Source organism: Periplaneta americana, chromosome 12 (genome assembly GCF_040183065.1).
Source record: "Periplaneta americana isolate PAMFEO1 chromosome 12, P.americana_PAMFEO1_priV1, whole genome shotgun sequence".
Classification (NCBI taxonomy): Eukaryota; Metazoa; Arthropoda; class Insecta; order Blattodea; family Blattidae; genus Periplaneta; species Periplaneta americana.
Window position 1 is genome coordinate 120,647,524 of NC_091128.1, and position 17,996 is coordinate 120,665,519.

Here is a 17,996-nt window from a genome sequence, read left to right on the forward strand (position 1 = left end):
TAAGTGACTCATTCGTGCGCCAAAAGATGGTGTTGTAGGTATCTCAATATGCATTGCGCAGTATGTTTTTCATCATTATCTCAGAAAATTGTTTTTGGCACTTAGCACATTTAGAATGTTAGGTCCTCAATTGGACTGGAAGGATAGGGGCGAATGGGGAAGAAAAATAGATCTTTACCGACAGAAAGATATGTACTAATTGTAATTCTGTAAACAATAATAATAATAATAATAATAATAATAATAATAATAATAATAGCCTAATAATAAAATCATTAATAACGTAACTAATTTTACCACTGTCGAGGAAAAACAAGCGATTCTTTGTATGTACAAAGCCTATATTTTATTTATAAGTAGGCCATTACGGTGGATGTTCCATACCTTGTGTTTGATTATGTTACCTAAGCGACGGCCTTACGCCATTCTAACCACATAACCAGGCAGTCTAGCTAGAAACAAATGTGTAATATTGTTTGCAATTCTTAAGAGAATGAGGGTGAAATAGGCCAAATGACTCAATTTTTTATGGTGATGAATATGATTATTATAATTGATGACGATATCTCGAAAACAATGCAAAATTTTCGCCTACATTGACTTCTAAATTGTGTAAAATAATTTTGAATGAAAATGAGCTCAATTATAACTCATAATTATTTTTAGTATTTGTAAAAATATACGACAAAATCTACGGAAAAGGTTTATTCTCTTAGAAACGTTGAATATTCAAGGAATAAGAAACAAATACGAATTAGAAAAACTTAAACAAGACGTTATTCACGTTAGAAGAATGATAGAACAGAGATTACCTAGAAAAGTGATAGACTGGATTTCCCCTGGGAGAAAGAAAAAAGGTCGGCCGAAAATCACATGGATAGAAGATGTTAGGAGATCAATGAGGGAAAATGGGCTAGAAGAAGGAGAGTGGGAAGATAGAGAGAAATGGAGGAGAAAAATTAAACTGACATAGATTTGAACACAGGAAGATGTTTACACAGTGTATACCTGTTTATATATACTTTTAGGCTATTTATTGTAGGTATACGATATAGTTTCACCAGCTATGAACAGTATGGGATGAAAATAAATGCAAACAAAACGAAAGTTAAGGTTATCAAAAGAAAAATACAGAAGGCAAACGTCCGAATTCTAAATGAGACAGTGGAACAAGTGGACAGCTTTAAATACTTGAGGTGTACTATAAGCAGTAATATGAGCTTCTGCCAGGAAGTCAAAAGGAAGATAGCAATGACAAAGGAAGCTTTTAATAGAAAAAAGATCATTTTTGAGTTGTCTGGGTGAGGTTTTTTCGGGGTTTTTCCCTCACTCCTATGGATGAATATCAGGTAAATTTATCAGATGATTGGAACCCTACTCATCTTCGCCACTTCCTTTCCTCCCCCATCATCCTTTCCTCATCACCCCGTCTCTGGTTTTTCAGATCACTCTACAGGCGGCCTCCCGAAGCTGCTGGCTCTCTCGACCGGCCTCTGTGGAACGTAGTTAAGCGACGTTGGATGGTTTCTACAACGAGCACCGGAGGCGAACCTACTCGGGGGAGGAGTTTCGCCTCGGACCGACAGGGGGGCCTTAGGGGGAAGTTGCCGAAGCAGGAATGGTATATGGATTTCTGTCGGCTGTAGGGACCTGTCGGTAAGGGAGTCATGTTGTTGGGTTGGTGCGCTTAGGGGATCTGTGGCACGCAACTCCTTCCATATCGAGGGTTAGCGCAATAGATCTCAACAGGTCGCAGTGCTGGGGTTTCCGTGCCCTCTCAGTTAAATTCCATTCCATTTCATTCTGCAGACCTCTGGAAAATAAACTAGTGAAGTGCTTTTTGTGGAGTGTGGTATTGTATGGGACAAAAACATGGGCATTACAATGAAGTGAAAAGAAACGACTAGGAAGGAGCATTTGAAATCTGGATATGGAGAAGAATGAAGCGTGTGAAATAAATATGTGTTGGAAAGAATGTATGAGGGAAGAATAAAGCTGAAACTGATCAGGAAGAGGAAAAGGAATTGGCTGGGGTAAAGAAAAAAAGCTGAGACCTGAAGCCTATTCTCCGGTCTAGAAATTCGGCGGTCTAGGCTGCCGGCTAGCGAGGCACATCTCTGTTTTCCGAGCAAGACAAGCGTATTTCAATAAATAAAAGGCAAAGAAACGTTTCTTCATGAGCCGCATCGGATCCAGGGATTGTCTGCGGTTTGAGCGCGCCTGGAGGCTGAGTTAAGTGGTATTGTGAGTGAAATTCTGCCGCCATAGGAGTGATGACGTGTCTACGAGGTGATTACCGCCACTGCGGCCAGCCCGATACTCCCGACTACGAAACTCGGTGCAACAAGCAACAAACGTGCTTCGTCTTCCTTTTTCTAAAAACTTCACAAGTTCATCAGTCAAGTGCTCGTTCACACAGAAAACGAAGGAGGTTTTGAAAGACGAATGAAGCAAATGGGCCCTTAATAAGAATTTGATGACAGAGACTTGCGGATTTAATCACGATATTCTCACGTGTTTCAAATAATAAAATAGATAATTAAGGGAACAAAATGTACATCTTTTTTCTTTAATTTTGATCTCACTTAAAATGAAATTAGTTATGCTCTAACGTGAAAGATAAACAAAAACCAAGTAATACACGGTTGTGTTCAGTCATGAATATCATAAATCGCATGAAGATGTTAAACAGATGTATCTACTACTTCACTTTGTAGACTCTTCGCATATGCAAATTAGCATTTGCAACATGGCGCTGACAGATTACAAGAGTGGTACAGAGATTAAGTGAATGAAAATAGAAAACATGGAGCATAACTTGAACTAGCATACATAGCCTATATCGGCTGTTATGTACGAAACGGCTTTATCGTTGTGAGGAACACACTATCGGGGTTTCGAATATCACGTAGGATATTTTTATATGGCTGTTTATTCACAATCTATTCTTTTAAGAACATTCAATAAATGTGATGAAATGTATATAATATAATAATATAATAATGGTTTATTTTAATTGGCAGAGTTAAGGCCATTCGGCCTTCTCTTCCACTCAACCAGTGCGATACAAAAATACAACATTACTGTATTGCTAAGGAGCAAAACATAATTAACACAATACAATACATAACAATTCTTTTAGCTTCCCAACACTCCAATGAAATAATTATGTACTAATAATAACATTAATAATAATAATCATACCTAAATATAATTAAATCATTAAACTCGATTATGATTATAATTACAACTTCAATTTGTCTGCGTCAGTAAGAAATTGTTTAGCTTTGTCTTGAAAGTAGTTATTGTCTGGCAGCCCCTAATCTTCTGAGTAAGTAAAATTAAACTAAGATATTATTACGATGTATCGAAGCATATATGGTATTTGCGTGCATGCTTTATCATATGATGAAGGATGGATAAAACAGAGAAAAATTCTCTCCGGCACCGGAATTCGAGCCGGGTTTTCAGCTCCATGTGCTGACGTTTTATCCACTAAGCCACACCGGATTCCAGTTCCGATGCCGGATCAAATCCCCTCAGTTTAAGTTCTACCTCTCATTTTTCTCTTTGGTGGCCTACCCTCATGTAGAGTGTCACATAATATGTGACAATGGCACAATGTCCAATGCACTATGTACAGAGGTGCACTCATTACGAGTGAGAAAATTTCTCTCCGGCACCGAGACTCGAACCCGGGTTTTCAGCTCTACGTGGCTAAGTGGAAAAAGCATCGTCCACTTGGCCATATTATCTCTGCCCGCATGATCAAATTCCGGCCAGAGAAATCTAGAAGGATTTCCATATGGGCCAAGATCGAAATGAAGAAAATCATGTCAATATCTCGATTGCAAGGCCTTCAATCGAGGGTAATATAGAAGGCAAAAATGAAATGCAAGCCTCGAAGTTTATTTTGTTTTTCCTTCTCCCAAAGCTAACGCAATTAAAAACACATATTCCTCAGAGCTACTCATTTCATTTCTAGGCTTAGTACAGTAGACAGCAATAAAATAATGCCCTCGGTCTAGCGTTAAATAGCAATACTTTTAGATAATTGATTAAATGGCGATCTTACTCGTGTTAATTTGTAAGCATGTGCGGCTTACAGCTGTTTCAGTGCTTCTTCACACCATCCTCAGAGCCTACTAGATCTCGATCTTCGCTGCCTGTTGTGTGGGTGCGTTCGATTGTTGAAAAGAGTTGAAATGTGATGTCAAATAGTGTGTGTGTACTGAAATTGATCTGTGTGTTGAGAATTTGATCACGGTGTGTTTTAGTGTGTCTGTATATTTCGTATCGTTCTAGTGTGTTGAGTTTTTGGTTTTTGGGTTGTGTGTGTGTAGGATTTCCATGTCTGTATTTAGGCTATTGTATGTGTGGTTAGCATTAGTTATGTGTTCGGCATATGTAGATGTATTGTGTCCTCTGGTTATTGCTTTAATGTGTTCTTTGTATCGAGTTTGGAATGATCTGCCTGTCTGTCCAATGTAGAAACTGTCGCAACAATACATCTACATATACCGAACACATAACTAATTCTAACCACACATAAAATAACATAAATACAGACATGGAAATCCTACACATACAACCCAAAAACTAAAAACTCAACACAATAGAACAATATGAAATATACTGTGCATACACACTAGAACACACCCTGATCATATTCTCAATACACAGATTAATTTCAGAACACACACATTATTTGACACCACATTTCAACACTTTTCAACAATCTAACGCACCCACACAACAGGCAACGAAGTTCTAGATTACGCTGAGATCTAGTAGGCTCTGAGGATGGTGTGAAGAAGCACCGAAACAGCTGTAAGCCGCACATGCTTACACAATTAACACGAGTAAGATCGTCATTTAATCAATTATTTATATTCAAGTGTTAAAAGCACTGTACGAAAGATTCAACATGGAATACTTTTAGATTACCATTTGGAAATGCAGACTAATAAGCGGTACTATAATAAAAATTCGAAAGCACAGAACGAATTCATTACGATAAGTGAGCGCCTACCTTAAGAATCCGTTAAATTTCAACCAGCCGCAGCCATCTATCACTGCAGTATTGTTGATTTTATCTTATCACTTTTATTTTGTCGCTGATGATTCTTTCTTTGTACGTTACGTAAGCAAATAGCAAAAATAATTTTTAGACATTACAGTCGCAATTCTAAATAAAAATTTTCATTCTGGAGCACGGATAGTCGAACGACTTAGAGGGTGCTATGCATAGACATTTCGCTAGCCCGCGCTACGAGCGTGCTAAACTAGCCCCGGCTATCGACTGGTTACTTGTACAGGATTCATATCATATCATATCGCTAACACTGGTTTATGAATACGAAAAACGTTAGTTCGCTGATCATCCACCGGAAGCCCGCGCTAAGCTTTTTGGCTTGGCTTGGCTTGGCTTTACGACGGTCGGGCACTATATACCGCAAATATATATGCAGTTAAATGCTTCTTGACATGTTTTTTTTAAAACAATATCAACAACAGATACAAACAAATCGCCAGTTGCCTAACAACTCAAAGACAGATGAGTAGAACATTTATAGGAAAATATTTTTGAGACGATCTAGTACTTTCTCTTTGTAGGCTAGTATGTATAATGAGAAAGGAAAAAGAGAGCGAGAGTTAGGGAGACGTACAAATGAAGGATTATGGAACACGAAGACTGATACATTTTCTATTCGTCTATGAAGTCATGCATTCCTTCCGTTACATTCTCAGCGAATTTATAAGAAGCGGAGTGCTACGTTCTGTATATTTCAGTTTCGTGATGTCTGAAACGTGACATGTCATATTTTATAAGACCACAGGAATATATTCCTTGTTCCTTGAAGGAGGAACTCAAACCTCGCGGCAGCAGGATATTTATTACTGTAAGGTTAAATTGCAATTTATTGGTATCAGTTTAATCCGATGTCTCCAACTGGAATGTTCGCCTCGTTCAACTATTTCACAACGTTTGGTACAGGCATAAAATTAACGTAGAACAGGAAGAACTGTATTTACTATTTTATACATGAAAATATACTCGTATTATATTGATTCCATTGATTACAGACGAAGAATACTTATCATTATGATGATAATGATGATTATTATTAGTAGCTGTAGTAATGGCTGCCGCAGTAATAGTAGCTGTGGTAGTAGCGTTCGTAGCTAGATTTGCGTTTCGACCTACTGCAAACTTCTCTCGGCCAGGCTCTTCCCTATTATTTATTAAAAAACCTAAAACCAAGATTAATAAAGTAATCGCTATACGTTGGGAAGAAGAAACAAACTTCAACTATGAATACCACTATATGAACGAGAACTTTTGACTAAGATATCAATAATACGAACATACTCATACAAATAACGTTCGTTTGCTCTATTTGCCGCGCTTTCACAGTCGGCGTTCTCTTTCTATGTCTAGACCAGCGGTGACTAAAGCGGGCGTCGTGATTACATCGTGTAATCACAGACATTCAAACGGGTTCGAGGAGTTTTATATAGAAACATTAAATGCCACGCTGAATAATGTGTTATTATTATTATTACTATTATTATTATTATTATTATTATTATTATTATTATTATTATTATTATTATTATTATTATTATTATAGAAAATTACGACTGTGTGTGACTAATGGAAGAATCGTCAGGATTTTTTGTGTAGAAAATTACTTATATACTTATCTCTATGTTGCTTTAGCAAGATGAACAAAAGAAAGATAAAATAAAATAAAATTGTTGAATACGTGAAAAATTATTTTGCGAGTAGATCTTGTTATGCCAATAATATTATTTCTGTAATCTAAATTTAAATTTTAAGCCTAGAAATAAATTTAGAACTCTGCTACAAACCTGGCAACCTTCCTCATCTCAGATGCAAAGACAGCAATCTCCAAATGGAAAGCTTTATTATCTTGATCCAAAGTAGCTTTTAAATAAAAATATTATTTGAAATTGTTTTCCTGGCGTTCAATTTACATATGCAAATAGTTTTTCCGTGAAGACCTCTAAGTGGAGACTGTTGACTTTGCTTCTAGGTATCTTAATTACATTTTAATGAACTGATACAATTTTTTAACTTGCATCTGTTGGAATTCTTCCGACGAGGGGTAAAATGGACGCTTCCAGGACGATACGTCCATGAGACAATTTGTCCACTATCTCACGTCTACAGCTATTTTGCCCAACGAAATTAGTCCAACAAATATTTCATCCACCAAAATATTTGTCCATTAATATTTCGGTCAAGATTTATTGTGTCCATAACTTTTTTCACAAATTTTCTTTGTTCACTAGTTTCTGTGCCAACTAAAATATATTTGTCCTTGAATATTTTGTTCATTTTTGGGTAACAAGTACTTCCAATATGCAATTTAAAAAAGAAGGGTTAGAGTAGAGTAGCATAAATCGTACCGCTTCCTAAATGGCACCACTGCTAGTTTAAAACAAGTTACTGTAGTAGTGTGGCATCTAGTGGTATTGTTACAATCTACCATATGAACTTTCACCATGTCACTTGATTTCTGCCACTTCTTTGTGTCAGCAGCGTGGTGATAGTGTATCTAATATAATCGTTCGAGTGGATGTATATTTAGCTAACATTTTGTAGCTAAATAACGGATTTATATGCAAATGAATCCATAATCTTAAGATGTTATTGGTTTAAAGAAATGTTAAAGAACATTTAACTTAGTAGGATTTTCGAACATGTGGTGATTATAGGCTAGAATGAAGGAAATAATAACCTATGACGTAGTTTCTCAATTCGCACCACTTTGTAGGTACCTAATTCTCACCGGTGCGATATGAGCAACTGTATCAATTCTATCCGTACCAAAGAAGGCCCCAAGAATTTTAACTGAACGAGGAATGCATCAGGTGGGTGCAATATCAAGTGGTAAGAAGGACGTTAATACAACAAGTGTGTGTCGTACAAGCGCACCAGGTATTTTGTCCCCATGATAATTTTAATCGTCAAACAGTGCATCCTACTTATCAGCTGCTGCTCCTCCAGGATCGTTATTTGTTTGCTCTGAGTCAGGTTACATCAACAGTGAACTATTTGTCGAATAGTCAAACATTTTATTTGCCACTCAAACCTGCCATAGAAAAAAGTACTGCTTCTGTATGTCCACCTATACGACCCACTCCAAAAATTTAGAAGTTAGATTATCTCGGGAAAATGGTGTGCTCCTGTTTCAGTTTACTCGTCATAATACTCATAGGCCCAGCCTTTAGATGTTTCTATCTTCAAACCATTTCAGACAGCTATATCACGAAGCAATTCTTAGGTGGCTTCGAGATAATCGCGGAGAAAAGGTGACACAGTTTACAGTCTGAACTGCCTGGTGAAGCACTTGGCATTCAGAAATTTTAAATGTTAGGTAATCTATGCTCTATTTTTTCAATTTCATTTGAAGATGCGTTACTCTCTTTCATTAATTTCAATGAACTTGTAATTTGCATTTATTACGTTATTCATATTAAATACTCTTCAGTATGTTCAATATTAAAAGTTTTCCTTTATCCTGTTCCCTGCAGATAAAGAGGTGCGATTTAAGAAACCGCGGGTGCTATTTAGGAAACTAGTTGCCTAGATGGCACCACTGACAAGTGTTTCGAAAATGTCATTCTAATAAAAAATATTAAATCAAATTCAAGGATTCTTTTTTTACATGAAAGGTAAAAGTTCTGGGAATGTATCTCTGTAAAGGAATGAAGAAAATAAAAACTGTATTGTTCAATAAAAATTATAAATGCTAAAGTGGTGCGATATAGGCAACCTTACCCTACTATGGAAATGTATTTAATTATTTTGTAGCGTAATGATGTTAATTTCTATGGACATACGTAGTTCATTAGTTCAGTATTAAATTTTGAAGTAAGTGTAAACATTTAAAATGGCTTATATGAAAAGAACCGTAAGACGACGAGACATGCTAATCCACAACAATAATATACTTACCACTTTCATTAACACAGTAGAAATGCTAGAAATACATATTGGCGCTGTTAAAAAAGGGAAATATGCTATGCCCGTTGCATAACCAATAGGCATCATACTGCTGGAATAGCTTCGTATTACGAAAGAAGGAGAGTACACTCATTTTTGCAAATGGACAATCAGGAATATTGGACTCAATGTATTTGATGTGACAATAAAATAGACAACTTAATAAAGAGGACACGATAAATGTAGGACATAATAAAATGTGGACCAAACTTTCAGGAGACAAAACAGCACAATGGACATTTAACTGTGGACGAAATAATAGTGTACATAAAACATCAAAGGACGAAAACATATAGTCGACAGAATATCAAAGCGACGTACGAAACAGTGGACGAAATATTCGTGGACATAGCGTCTGGGAACCAAAATGGACAATAACAAACGTTAATTTCCTAAGCTGCGACTGTGTCTTTGAGACAGTATTAAATCTATGCCTCAACTGTTACGTAGGCCTACACCACTGCTAGTATTATGAAAGGTTTAAATTTTGCAATAACTTGTATGTTAAAACACTCATTTATAATGTACAAGTTCTAAATTCTTTACCGACTTGAATTTGGTCACGATCTTCCTTTACAATCCGTCCCTTTCGCTATTCATTGTCGTTCTTCAATCTTTAAGTTGTTAACATCGGTCTGTACAATTGTTTTTCCTTTAGTGGCCTTACTGAAACTTGATTAACGCGGTTCTGACGATTGTCTAACAAAGTGTGCAATCAGGTTTCTTGCATCTCTTACTCCTGACAAGTTACAAATACTGCTGCGCATCGTGATGACAGTATAATCTCCGTGTGTTATGCTTTATAAATTACGATTCAGCAGGGGACAGGGCGGAGGTGTGTTTGAGGTGTGTTATTTGAAAGTGATTTCATTCGCAGTAGGAAAGAAACAAATCCAAGAGTAATCTTCGTGCATAACGTCAGCCTTAAGTGGCAGTTTAAATGGTACAGGACATTCCTGCTTCTTCTAAGACAACAAGAAAAAGAAAGTTCAGTTAAAATTGTTATTACTTCTACTTCGCACTCTTGATGTATTTGTTCGAGTATCTTTAAAGTTTTACACATCTACTCCACTGCAAAACACTGTGTGTACAATATCATTAGCAAGTTTGTAGTGGTAATGGTTTGAAATATATTTTCAACTACATAGTCCAGTCACAGACGATGAGACTGAAGATGCAACTATCTAACGAATAAGGTTTTGATAACATAATAGATTTATTAGCATTTCGTGCTTATTCAAATTATTATGAGTATGGAAATAAAAAGTTTCTACCATGGAATTTTTTTATAACTGCAAAGGAAGTTTACAAACTAACAGAAGAGTGTGAATTACTTCATTAAGGGGACACTCAACTTAAAAATTGCAGAAAAAGTGTCATAGAAATGAAAAATTAAATTTATACACTAATTTACGTGGCAGAACTAAATCAATATGCAGAATTCTTCCCCTATTCATTGAGAAGTCACAGTCAAATGCACAAAGCCAAAAATAAAAAATGATAATTAAAAGTGATATTTCAATTAATGATTGATTAAAAATTGAAATATTTTTTTATTTTGAAAAGTATTGGATCTAATGAGCTGAGATTTTGCATGTTACTTTCCATGTGTATATTAAACTTTTTCTCCAAATTTGAAAAAGATTGGTCAAATAGGAAAAAAGTTCCAAAATATAGTTGAGTGTCCCCTTAAGTTTCGAATATATTAATGCTTATAGTTTATTTTACTGAACTAGGGTAAGAGGAGTCGAATAGGTCCAGCGGGCGAATCAGGCCAATTTTTGAAAATATTTAATATCAGAGCCATCGAGACTGGTTTGTAAGGTGCTCCATCTCATGCGTTACTTTACAATCCCTTAGAAACTGATAGAATTGGAATCGCGTGGAAGTAGTTTTTTTTTTCTGCAAATCTGGCTTTCAGGTAGTAGCTCCCTGTAAAGCAGGTTTGATTAATTTCAAGGAAAAATTGTTCCGGGGTCGAGCATCGATCCCTTGAAATTATGCAAACCTGCTTTACAGGGAGCTACTACCTAAAAGCCAGATTTGCATAATATATTCGTTACTGGAGGTACGTTAACAGGAAGCCACAATTTAAGTCACACAAAATTTGTGTGCACTCAAAGTTGGGTTCTGGCGCCTTGTCAGCCCATTTGAGTTGTATGGATATAAAGGAAAAATTGTGACGATGTCGTGTATAGTTCCTGGAGTAGCTCAGTCGGCAGAGCATTCGTCGGCTAAGCGAAGAGTCCCGGGATAGATACCCGGCTCTAGAACAATTTTTCCTTGAAATTATTCAAGTTTTTCTTTCTGTTTAAAAAAATCATTGTTTGCAGGAGGAAGGAGTTACATAAGATAAACATAGCTGTTTTTAGAATACTCCACAATATTCTTACTATTGTATAGTGTGAATACTGTTTAGAATTTTATTCTGAGTGAGATAACAAGTAAAAGTGATACAGAGATTCTTGTTTGGGTGGTGAGTGGACGTCTGTCTCCTGAGTCAGTACTGCCAACTGTTGAAATAAGGCACTAAACTATTTCGGGTGAATCGTCTAATTAATTCTTTTGCTACTAATGTTACCCCTCATGTTCTATAAAGGCTTGTGACATTCCAAATACCAAATCTCATAACCTTATTCCTTTGCTGTAGTCATGATGGGTTGTTAGCCCTTCGACCAACCTAAGCTGGACGACCACCCCTTAACGGCTGTCCGCGACTGCTTATTCAATATATTCGCAGTTACCTTCCGTATCTGGAGATACTGAATGAAATGTTAATATTCTCAACTTTCTGAAATGCGACCTGCAGGACTGTATATAAAATGAATGAGTCATGATTCGGATGATTTTTTTTTATTTTAAACATTTTTCCAGTCGCTAGAACTTCTCCATACGAACACATGTGAGAGTATGAACTTAGAATGGTAAACAAAGCAATTATAAACTAAGGCCTATGTAACTTATCTTTATGAACACCATTCTATTGAACACGTCATGCTTGAAAGGGCAAAGGATAGCAATAAAGTTATTCATATAGCAGCGTACAGAATGTGCCGTAAGGTATACATCTTTTTTGAGCTCTCCATATAATTACACGAATGTATCTAGTCATCTTCCAAGGATGAACGACGGAGCTATGAAATCAAACACTTGAAATACATAAACGCCCATAAGTTGCGTGTGAGAATTAGATCACAAAGACAACGACGGCATCGTTGCGTAATGTGAATTATGAGCAACCTGTCTGCCTGTTTGAAGAAGCTAAAATCCAAGGGCACTCATGTACGACGACCATGTGAAATCTTGCGTGTTACTCACTCCCCGAGGTGATGGGATGGAACTGCTGCTTCGTCTATGATGCAAAACCGGATCATTCATACGTAACCAGTCATCCACACTGCATACCTACATACCCACATGCCGAGTAAATAAATAAAAAAGAGGCAACCACAGCCCATCGTTTAGGCCTACATTCTATTCCACTTGAGACACATCTTTACTCTCTAGGGGAGACTGCCAGGGTCGTGACATCCAAACTCTTGAGGTATAAAAGAACACTCATTCTCCGTAATTCCATTCATTACCAAGGCTCATCTCCGAACTGCACGGTCTAGCAATGGCCAAGGTAAGTGAAGAGCGTCCGAGAAACTGGTAGTAATGTTCAATACGCGTTTATACGTGCGGTAAGGTTATGCCAGGTGATTTCTCATCAAAGTAGTGGCTGCGGAGTAGACACGTTTCCTCCGAGTAATTTGGTTATTTCTTTACTTTCATTTCACTTTTACTATATCTTCGTTTTTCAATAGTGTCCGAAATTTAATAAGATTTTAAAATAATTCTATCATCATCATCATCATCATCATCATCATCATCATCATCATATACAGTGAGAAATCGAAAATGGCGGCTCAGTTCAAACGTTTAGGTGAAGGTAACATTAGTGAAATAAAATTTTAATAAGTCAATTAATATCTATTTTATTTATTTATTATTTAAATTTAAATATACAGAATACAGAATATAATTACAACAATAGAAATAGAAATAAAATACTACAATCAATATAAAAAAAGACATGCAGTAATATTAACAAAATTTGAGGACCGAATGAGCAGCTCTCGTGTTCGGTCGCAGTTCAGATATATTTTTAATAGGCCTATAAGAGAATATACAAAATAAAATAAAGTAGGAACTAAAATTAAAATTACAGCTACAGTGAAATTATATAATGTAATATATTAATATAAGAGTAATATAGAAAATAAAATAAAATAGTAACTAAAATTAAAATTACAGCGGCAATGAAATTATATAATATAATATTAACATGGAGAAGAATAATATCGTACGTGAATAAAGTAGGACAATTTATGAAAAAAATATATATATTCCAAACTTATAGAATACAAATATAATATAGGCTATAAATTTATTTAATCAAATTAAAGACAGTAAGACGTTTCTAATTTTCTTGTTATATGTTAGTGGGTTTCTCTTTGTTTGCAAACATTTCAACCTGCAAATTCTTTACGGTACTAAAAAAATGTGGTTTGCGATCGTCATTTGTTTACCGCATAATCAAATGAAAATGGCGGCTCCGTACAATCGTTTTGGTGAAGCTAACATTAATGAAAAAGAATTTTAGTAAGTCAATTAATACTTCATTGAATTAGAGTACTTTATTTCTTCTAATCTTTATATACTTTCTTCTAATCGTGTAATAATTAAATCCCACTCGAGTTTTGATTTTCTCTAGATAAATCAAAACCTCAAGTGAGATTACTATTGATAAATCATTGTGCGCTCTATCTTCGGGGAGTGATATGAAAAATACTACTAATAACTGTGATATTGTTGGTATAATGCATACCTGCAATACCGATTGCCCTTTGTAGCATGAGATACAACAATGGCAAGGGAAGCATTCTTTCTCTTGTTCATAAAGCGAAAAAGAAAAAAATATATTGCAGAAATTATATTTTAATCGTGAGAACTTTGAATTCTCTAAACTTAAAATAACACAAAATTCTTTCTCTTAGCGCGTTTTCTGTGTCGAAGCGGATTCGTTATTCAAATTCTTAGCTTGAGGAGCCTATACTGGCCTATACGGATTCGTTTATCTCCGTTCGATGATTTTGCTTAAACAGAGAATTTCTTTGGTCTTCAAATATATGTATCTGAGTTGGCTGCTATCAGTTTTGTACTATTCATATAAAAATTTGTATTACTACTTAGCATATAATTGCACTACACGCCACGACATACAGTTCTGATCTTCGCCACTATTGGAAATGTGGTAATAACATTAACTTACAGTATATTATTTCAATAGCCTCTCGATCGTATACATTGAGTTTGAGGTCTTCTAATGTATTTGCGTAGCTACGGACCACTAAAACTGCAATACTCTCACAACTTATCTACTTTCACTGCTAACATTGTGCCAAGTATCTCGACACTGCAACTTATACAGAGTTTAACTAAAGAAGACTTTGAGCAATTGTTGAGAAAATATAAACGTACATTTTTACTGTATACATATAAATATTGTATCAAGCGTCATTTATCGACCGGAACACTTCACGGAGTTACACTGATTGTAAAAAAATAATATATTATATCATCTACTGTCAAATTGTTTTGAATCTTGTAAACACAGTGCTTTATTTACTTTCCATGATCTTATTTATACACAGAAAATGCTTTTTTATACCTGTTTTCAGATGTTACTGATTGTTGCCGCCATGGCAGTGCTTGGCGTGATGGCTGAGCCACCAGTCAGCCGACAGTACCTGCCAGCAGAGCAGCAAAACACCCTTAATCAACCCTCCAATCAATATGGCACCCCAGCAGAATTCAGCAGAGCCAGTCCCTCCAATCAATATGGAGTCCCAGAGAATCAATACGGACCTCCGTCAAACCAATACGGTGCTCCTGCTCAGTCTGGCCAATTAGATTCTTCTTCTAGCAGATTCGGCGGTCAGACCGCACCCTCTAGTCAGTATGGTGCTCCTGATACATCCAGCCGCGCTTTGGTACCTTCCAGCCAGTACGGTGCTCCTACAGCGTCAAGCAGGTTTGGTGCCAGCTCTTCTTCCAGCACATTTGGTGCCGGCTCATCTTCTAGCACATTTGGTGGTAGCTCTTCTTCCAGCACGTTTGGTGCCGGTTCTGCAGCCAGTAGATTCGGTGGCGCAACTGCCCCTTCAAGCCGATATGGTGCTCCAACTGTCTCAAGCAGATTTGGAAACACTAACTCGTTCTCCAGCCAGCAGAGTTCTGCATCTAGTCGCTTTGGAGGTGCCAGAACTCCTTCGACACAGTATGGCGCTCCTGGTGCCACAGGCAGTTTCGGTGGTGCCAGCTCTTTGTCCAGTCAGTATGGTGCTCCAGCTGCTTCAAGCAGATTCGGTGGCTCCAACGCTGTTTCAACTCAGTACGGTGCTCCTAGCGCTTCCAGCCGTTTTGGTGGTTCCGGATCGCTTTCCACTCAGTATGGCGCACCAAGCACTTCAAGCCGTCTTGGTGGTGCCAGCTCTCTATCTACTCAATATGGTACTCCTGCCGCCTCTGGTGCTCCTAGCCGATTTGGTGCTGCCAACTCTCCTTCCTCCACTTACGGAGCTCCTTCAGCTCCCAGCTCACAGTACGCTCCTGGTGGTGGATATGCTGCTTCAAGAGGAGGCTTCAATGCTCAGGAGGACGACTTGTCTGTAAGTAAATTTCAATTACTATAGGAAAAAAAATATTTCTACTCGCTAAGGAATGCCATGGGTTTTGGAATATGTATTTTGACGCCTTTTAATGACTGTGATTCTGCACTCTAATCATATGACCAGGCGTGGTGCAAAATCTTCACGGGAACGTAACATTAGGTAATTCATTAAGGAAGTTATGAGTATTGACAATATTTGTGTAGGATATTTTAAGAATGTCTTCTTGCGCAAAATTTTTGTCAAAGGCTGAAGAAACATCATAATATCTTGCATGAAAGTTTTTTGCATGAAGTTTAATTATTCCCATTATTACTTGTACTATTGGATAAATTTCATCAAAAGTAACCCCATATATTTGACAAGTAGTCTACAGTATTTTCCTTCTCATATCAGAACAAGGTACACTGTATACGTAAAAGAGAGTGAGATAAGAAGAAATTTTGGAGTGATTATAAGCAATTAGAGTACTTCGGGGAGAATTAATAACAGAATCCTTCCACCACAAATTTCAATTTGTATTCTATTCAATTAGATTTAAAGCAAGATTTTTTATACGGATAATTGGAGAATTATTATCCATGTTGTTACAACACAGTAGGGATATACTAACGAATCGGGAAAACAGAGTATATGTATAATTTTTAAACTTCCTCGCCAATTAATCTAAAAATATCCAACATTGCATGAAATGTTCAATCCTAATTCTGTCAACAGAGAGTTTCTCAACATGATAACGGGTTCTATATCTAGCAGATTCTGTAACATTTATGTTGTAAAATCAACTATGATTTTCAAAGTAATTCAACTGCACTTACCACTTTCATTATATCTTCGTGACATAAGCTCCTTATCGTAACAAAATTGTCTTTTTGTTTAAGAGAAAGTTTAAAGAGCAGAAGTAAAAAAGAACAATAGAAAGACAGAACAAAGAAAGAAATATGAAAAATATGTCCAGATTGTACATTTTCTATTAATTCAACTGAACATAGATTTATATCTGGATTTCATTATTTTTGGCTGTGCTGTATACTTAACGACTCATATTCAGTTCTAAAGATGCCTAAAAGTCACGATTGTGAATTTGAAACTTGGTTAGATATCAAATTTTATATCAACGTATTTTAGATAGAGATCAATCGATGTGCTGGCGTATGTAAAAATAGTTCCATCATGTATCCATCTATTAAAAATGTCTGACTAAGATCTGACATCGGCCTGTTGTGTCATAAAGAAAGAGGGGAGAAACAGAGTACATACTTTATAATAATGACACACTCCAAAAGTGATAGAAATGTTTAATGTCTTTCAATGTCTTCTTAGGAGCCTGCCAACTACCAATTCTCCTACGAAGTGCAGGACGCCGAGTCTGGAAACGATTTTAACCAAGAGGAAAGCCGCCAGGACGAACATGCCCAGGGAGTCTACCGCGTACTCCTACCCGACGGCCGTCTTCAGATCGTGGAGTACGTCGCCGATCAGGAGGGATACAAGCCACAGATCCGCTACGAAGTCACAGGAGCCGGCGCCGGATATCCCCGCGGACCTCAGCACAGAGGCCAGGCACAGGGACCCTACTAATTACATTGAATTACATCACCAAGCTTTGACTTCCACATGACATGACGCTCTTATTTCGAATGTGTACATAGTAATTATTCTTTTGTAAATCACTTAAAACTATAACTGTATATACTATAAATTATTTTATTAATAAACATATTTATTTCGTATCATAGTTTATTTATTTATTCCCTCCGTTTCCATATTGCTTTGACTGAAAGAACCTAACCAAATAAAAAACCATTCAATGATCAAATTATTAAAAATTCGATAGCATGCATATCCTTGTTACATCCTTACATAGATCTACTCATAGATGGAGCGAGAAATGCAACAGAGAGAATACAAGACTAATGGTAAGACAGGGATAAAAAAGCAGGTTATTGCATTTTTCTAAATAAATAAATATAGGCCTAGTAAATATGTAAGTTAATAAAGAAGTAAATAAACAAATAAATACCTTACTTACTTACTTATTTACTGGCTTTTAAGGAACCCGGAGGTTCATTGCCGCCCTCACATTGGTCCCTATCCTGAGCAAGATTAAAATAAATACCACATTATTTAATTAATTAACACACTATACATAGGCCTACTTAATTTTTTTCGTCTAAAATTGGGTATCAAACTTAGCTTATGTCTATAACTCGAGTTATTCTCAACTCCAAACTAGACAAAGAAAC

General features: G+C 36.5%; 1 protein-coding gene across 1 annotated transcript; it reads left to right on the forward strand.

Annotated features, from left to right (window-relative positions):
- The first annotated feature begins 12,552 nt into the window (after window positions 1–12,552).
- LOC138710852 (pro-resilin-like) lies at window positions 12,553–17,483 on the forward strand. Its single transcript, XM_069842014.1, has 3 exons — window positions 12,553–12,662; window positions 14,761–15,750; window positions 17,074–17,483. The coding sequence occupies exons 1-3, from the start codon at window positions 12,654–12,656 to the stop codon at window positions 17,329–17,331; spliced, it is 1,257 nt and encodes a 418-aa protein (XP_069698115.1). The 5' UTR covers window positions 12,553–12,653; the 3' UTR covers window positions 17,332–17,483.
- Window positions 17,484–17,996: the final 513 nt, after the last annotated feature.